General features: G+C 32.4%; 1 protein-coding gene across 1 annotated transcript in view; it reads left to right on the top strand.

The window, feature by feature from the left end:
• Window positions 1-6,149, top strand: part of LOC106457369 (titin-like) — a 7,488-nt gene extending 1,339 nt beyond the window's left edge. The window contains exon 2 of the mRNA XM_013916780.2: window positions 3,193-6,149. Within this exon, the coding sequence (XP_013772234.2) occupies window positions 3,193-4,983 (1,791 nt within the window). The 3' untranslated portion in view covers window positions 4,984-6,149. The remainder of the gene's footprint in view (window positions 1-3,192) is intronic.
• The last annotated feature ends 871 nt before the right edge of the window (window positions 6,150-7,020 follow it).

Here is a 7,020-nt window from a genome sequence, read left to right as displayed (position 1 = left end):
CATCTTTTTCGTTCTCTGCAACACCATCTTAATGGGAAAATGTATGCAAATGTGGAAGGTGGTAAAGAGGACATCGACATGTTTTTTGCTTCAAAGCCAAGCGATTTCTTTAATCAGGGCGTTAACGACCTGATTGTAAGATGGTTTGTTTGTTTGTAGTTGTGCACAAAGCTACACAATGAGCTATCTGTGCTTCGCCCACCACGGGTATCGAAACCCGGTTTCTAGCGTTGTATGTCCGCAGACATACCGCTGTGCTACTTGAGGCATTTTGTTTCTTTGTAGTTAATCACAAAGCTGTACAGTAGAATATCTATCGCAGGGATCGATCCCCAAATTTTAGCGTTATAAGTCCTAAAACGCACCACTGTACAGTAGGGGGAGTGATTTACTTTTGGAAGGTTCGAGTAACTTTAATTTACATCAAAAGAGAGAGAAGAGAGAGAGAAATGCGTTATCTTAAAAGTAGATAGATAGATAGATGATCACATATTACCGAACAACCTTTTAATAGTAATTTGACGAACAGCGATTTAATCACTTCGTTATACTTGTCTGTCAACTTATGTATTATATGAGCTTTCATTTGCAAGTGTGAACATCTTTAGTTAAATCTATTTGAAAGTTTACGTAAATATTTTCGGATTCTTATTTTGTGTGATTATTCGAATAGCATATAAGAACTATTATCTAATATTTTTAACACTAAATAAAAATGCCGGTTTTCACTAGCATTAATTCTATACAAAAGTTACTTTTTTAATTTATGGTAATAATGGTGTTGGTTGACGCATATAGTTATATCAACGCACTGAATCAGTTGCATTAGCTGGTTATAAATATTTCATACGCTATAGATTCTGAAGAACGGAAAATGACCTAATTTAATATACTGTTCATTTTGGTTGATCATCTTGAACCTCTTGGAAAGTTTAATTTGTATCGCTTATTTTAAATTCGAGGAAAAGAACTTTCTTTGTCTTGTTAAAACTACTATTTTTTTGTTTTTCATAAATTCAGTGTGAGGACATTCATCAAAGAAATATTATGTTATGCATTTCGTGACTAAATAATTTAATATTAGAACTATTTTTCCATCTATTTGTTTCTACGAGAAAAGCTTCTCATTATTTCAGTCATTTCTGACTTGTCTGAAAATGTCTTTGAACGTTGGTGGGTAACGCCATGTTCATTACTAAATCAATGTTAGAACTACATAAACGCTGAGTGAAAATGAACAATGCATTGGACTGAAACCGAAACAAGGTTCAATTAAATAAACCAGAAATCACGTTACAAACTTTTTTATTATAACCACACTATCATTAACATGTTATGGACTTTAAACAAGATTGTTTTCTAATCTATCTTCGTACGTTATTAGATAATTATGAAGGTTTATTTTGACAACTAATTTACAAATTTCTAGTTTTGCCACATTTCTTAGTGATATTTGAATGTTGTTTTTAATGATATACCATTTTTACTGTTTCCCATTTAAGTTTAGTAAAGCCGTCGGTACATAAAAATATATAAATAAAGGTTTTAGGTAAGAGCAATACATTAAGAAAAGTACGAAAGCATCTACAACAGCTGGCTCATTATCTCTCTTATCGAAACTTTTAAAAGTTTATGAAACACTTTTAAACTGTATAATCAACCAATAGCTGGTCGCAGAAAATGATATGCTCATTTTTTCTCTAAATTCGAACGAAGTATTTAACTCATGACTATGTATTCTTTATCATAAACTGGTTACCGAAAAAAAAGTTTCACTTTAGTCGGTAGCAACATTGTTGTGACGTGTAGCCTTGTAATGCATAGAAAATGCGAGTTATGTTCTTTAACACCATTGTTGTGACGTGTAGCCTTGTAATGTATAGAAAATGCAAGTTTTGTTTTTTAACACCATTATTGTGACATATAGCCTTGTAATGTAGAGAGAATTTAAATTTTTTTCTTTAACGACACTGTTGTGATGTATGGAAAATACAAGTTTTATTGTTTAAACTAGAGGTTGTTGGACTAGTTTGAAAAATTGTGAAATGGGTATTACCATAAACCTCTTTTAGTATTTATATAAATACTTCAGGCTGAAACTGGAATGATGCTTATGTTTAATTATAAGATTAATAGAAAAATCCTTGAGGAGGTTTTCAGAAATATTTTTTTCATTATACAAAACGAACGAAATATCGCCTTCCCGATTTACATGTATGTATTCAAAGTATAGTTATTTATTAACCTTGTACTAAATTAACAGAAATCTTAAGCTTTTCTTTTTCTACTTGTGATTTTATAATATGTTGTAGTGTGATTCATTGTGGACTCGGAAATCTGGCAACTGTGTGGTGCTATTAAGTTGCTGTGCAATAACATTTAGCGTAGTTATTCCAGATTTTCCACTTTTCTGGTTTGGTTTGTTTTGAATTTCGCGCAAAGCTACACGAGAGCCGTCCCTAATTTAGCAGTGAAAGACTAGAGGGAAGGCAGCTAGTCATCGTCACCCACCGCCTACTCTTGGGCTACTCTTTTAACAACAAATAGTGGGATTGACCATCACATTATAACGCCCCAACGGCTGAAAAGGCGAGCATGTTTGATGGAACGGGGATTCGAACCCGTGACCCTCATCTGATTTTGAGTAAAAGTTTACGAACACACCATCATTCTGAGAATCTTTTTTTTACTTTTGTTATTTATAATCGAAACCTTCTTGGTTAAAGAATGTTTCCATTTCATGTTGAGCGCGTGAAAGAATTTTATTATACCCAATAAAATTCTCCAAAAAGTTAAATAATACAGTAAGTATTTAATACTTTTATTGTAATTAAATCTAAATTTCAGTGTATTAGTCTATCTGTTTGTTAGTCGAAGTAAATCAGTTTCAACCATAATTTTTGTTAGTTCTCACGAAATGCACCAGGACAGAAATTATACGATGTTCAACTCTATGTAGAAATCTCAAAACTGAAAATTAAGATTGCATCCTAATTATGTTAGTGTTCCATATAAAAAAATATTTACTTTTTATACAATGGTAACCAATTTTTTCCTATGTCGAAGAAAAGAGTTTAACAAATTGACGTTAAAATAACTCCCTGTTTGTAAAATTGATTCACGTTATAATAATAATAACAAACATTAACTATACTCACAATATATATTTACTATAACTTTTATCTTTCACAGAAACTGATCATGACCTGCATAATGTTTTTGCTGTGCATAATCTTGATGGTGATTACAGAGGGCGCTCCAGTAGAGAATATTACAGGAACGCCATACACGGAGGACAACTGTACCATATCAAATACTGAGCATAAAAAAAATACAGAGTCTATACAGACAGGAAATACTTTAATTGTTGAAACAACTACAGATGTTTTTAGACAGAGCACTGATCTTTCGAAAGAAGCAAAGGAAACAACTATTAATGAACCCAAAGATAGTTCGGATGGTTCAACTAAAGTGACTGCAATGAAAGATTCTAATGGAAATGTTGTTTATGCAAACTTCAGCAGCGAACAAAATGGTTACATCGAAACTCAACATATGATCACGGAGGTTGCCAATGAAGGCTCCGAAACGGTACCAGGTGAGAACCCTGATCGTAATTCATTCCCAATTCGTGACGCTGGCTCTAAAACAGACTCAGTTCAAACTGATATGGTGAATACGTCAGATGATATTCAAACTGGCATGCACGATAACTCAACTGTGCAAATGAAAAAGAAAATTAAGAATTATCCTGAAACAAACGATCCTTTGCAAAATAATGATCACTCCATGACAGACAATGCGATGGAAAACGGTACGGAAGATAATGCGAATCCAGCTGAGGAGATGATGACCATTGCTATGCAGTCAAAAGATGATAAGGAAACCATAAGTGTAGTAGAACCTGAAGAAAACGAAAAATACAACGCTCATGCTAATCAGGTGGGTGTTTCGGAAACTAAAGAAGAGGGAGGCTTAGGTCATGTAAACAGCTCAAATACCATTACTGTTAAGGAAGATGGATTGGACGTTACAGAAAAGTCATCTATTATGCCTATTAAGAAAGGTGGCTCGGACCTTGAAGGCAATTCAGCAAATATGACTATTGAGGAGAATGACATGAATCATGAAGACACATCGTCTGATATGCCTGTTAGAAAAGTTGGCTTGGACCCTGGAAACAACTCAGCTAGCATGATTATTGAGGAGGATGGCACGAATTCTAAAGATAATTTATCTAACACACATATTAATAAAAATGGCTCAGAACCTGAAGAAGAGTCAGCTAGCATGATTATTGAGGATGATGGTATGAATTCTAAAGACAATTCATCTAAAATGCCTGATAAGAAAGATGGCTCAGAACCTGAAGAAGAGTCAGCTTACATGACTACTGAAGAGGATTTCATGAACTCTAAAGACAATTCAACTAACATACTTGCTACGATGGATGGCTTTGATCCGAAAAACGAATCGTCTGACATAACTGTTGAAGATGATGGAATGAATTCTAAAGACAATTCATCTAAAATCCCTTATAAGAAAGATGGCTCAGAACCTGAAGAAGAGTCAGCTTATATGACTACTGAAGAGGATTTCATGAACTCTAAAGACAATTTATCTAACATGCTTGCTACGATGGATGGGTTTGATCCTAAAAACGAATCATCTGACATAATTGTTGAGGATGATGTCATGAATTCTAAAGACAATTCATCTAACATGCCTGTTAAGAAAGATGGCCTGGACCTTGAAGACAACTCATTTAACACAACTGTTGAGGAGGATGGCTCAAAATACGAAAACAGTTCATCTACTGGAGAGAAAAAGATCCTAGAAATTGATGAAAGTCCAACGGTTATGATTAAAGAAGAGAATAAAGACGTAGCTAAGACAACATCACAAAAATCGAAACCATTGAACAGGAAACAATTTTACGCTGACATGAAGAACAACGTTTCCGTAGAAATCAAAGCCAACTGAACGTTATTATGCTGTACTTAATATATTTTTACACCAGTTTGTATCTTAACACAGAAATTGATTGTAAATGTAGTGTACTATTTTTGTTGTTATTTGCTATTCTTGTCACGCTTATTCGTCTCTTATTAAAGACATATAAGCAATTATAAATTTTTGATAGCTTTTATGCCTTTAGAGAAATATATTCTGATTAATGTAATTCAGCAGAATTGTTTTAATTTTTGGAATAACACCGTCCCATCCACTGTATGTAATGAGTAGAGAAACTTTTATTTTGTATTATTCGAGAGATATTTATACAACGCACTATTAACTTTTATGACAAAAAAAAAAAATGTATTAATTCGTCATAGTTTCATATCGCCACGTTCTCATCGCATTAGATAATGTAAACTAAGACTTTTGTCCTATTCTGAGGCCCTTCTCTCTCTGTGTATTACCTGTATCTTTCACTATTCTATATTTTCAGGATAAGTTTGCTGCATTTTATCAACATGTTTGTTTTTTATTTTATTTTCTATTATGAAGAATGTCTAACTTAGTCTTTGACAATAAAATGTATTTGATTTAGTTTGTTTTAGCGCAAAGCTACACAATAGGCAATCTACGCTCTGTTCAACGAGGGGAATCGAACCTCGTACTTTAGTGTTTTAAGTCCATAAACTTACTGTTTACCCACTGGAAGACCATGATATTTGAAGAAATGGTAATGTAATTTTCCGAGATTATTATTTTAAAAGCTGAATTATTTGGTTGGGTTTCTCGAGAAAGACGAGTCTTAATTTTATTGATGCTAATCACTGTAACTGGTCTTTACAAGATATTGCCTATGATTGATCAAGTTGAAAATATTATAAACGTTATTATATTTACATTCACTAAAATCCTGTTCACACGGGTCTGTTTTATTAGCTCTTTAATAGAAACCCCGAGTGAGGGAGTTATTGTGTAGTTTGCACAACTGTGGTAGTTTCATATCTATCTTTTAATATAAGATTTAATAGTTTTTATGGGATAATTATGCTGATAAGTAGAGTCACAGAATTGGTTCGTTGCCTACAAACGAAACTCTCGATTGAAGAGAAGCATGGTATTAGCTTCAAGCTCTGTTGTGATTGGAGTCCAAGGCTTAGTAAGGTGTCAAATTCAATGTGGTTTGAAAAAAAGAGAAAAAAACTTTTTAGAAGACACACATGTTTAAGCTGTTATATATATCAATTTAAATATTTCTTTCCTCCAAGTGAGCAAATATCACATTTTTATCGAAATTTTGTGATAAAAAAAAGTAGCTGAGATAGTTTGTAAAAATTGCGTTTTTGAAAAAATCTATTACTTTTATTTTACAGTTATGTTGTTACTGCATTTTTTAAACATTTCTATAGCTAAACTATGTAATTTTTTATAAGATCGAGAATTCTTTAGTGACTGTTTTTGTGTTTTATTACAAAGTGAAAAGACTCCGATTTCTTAAGTATGGAAGTGAAGGAAATTACATTTTTATATTAATGTGTATCACAGAAAAAAACGCCATTTCTATTTCATATTATAATGTTCTTATTTATGATTTGTAAAATGATATATGTATTTCTTGTAGTTCAACAAATCAACCATCGAAATGCGTTTCATAATTAAATATGTCCTGCATAGTTATCTTAATTATCTGCTCGTTTTAGTTATACGATATATAGTATTATACTAGTGCGGATAGCTTTCTACAATCTAATGTAAGCATCTGATAAAAGTAAACTGTCAAATAAAATATCTTCATTATTTTATTACGTTCAGTTTTGTTGTGGAATTCTCTGGAATAAATTATACGTAACGTTATTTATTAAAATATTTTGTAAATTACAAGTATCATCATCTTAAAACATAATAACAGCAAAAAATAAAAATAAAGAGTGTATGTTGCGTTCAGTTAACTATACATTTTAAAGAGACCTAAAACTACCCCCCCCCCCCAAACAAAACAAAAGTGAAATTGAAATTAAATATACAGAATGAACATAAGACAGTGAAAAGTTCGCCAACATGTAA

Source organism: Limulus polyphemus, unplaced genomic scaffold (assembly GCF_000517525.1).
Source record: "Limulus polyphemus unplaced genomic scaffold, Limulus_polyphemus-2.1.2 Scaffold322, whole genome shotgun sequence".
In the NCBI taxonomy this organism is placed as follows: domain Eukaryota; kingdom Metazoa; phylum Arthropoda; class Merostomata; order Xiphosura; family Limulidae; genus Limulus; species Limulus polyphemus.
Note: the sequence above shows the minus strand (reverse complement) of the source record. Positions and strands in the feature narration are given on the sequence as shown.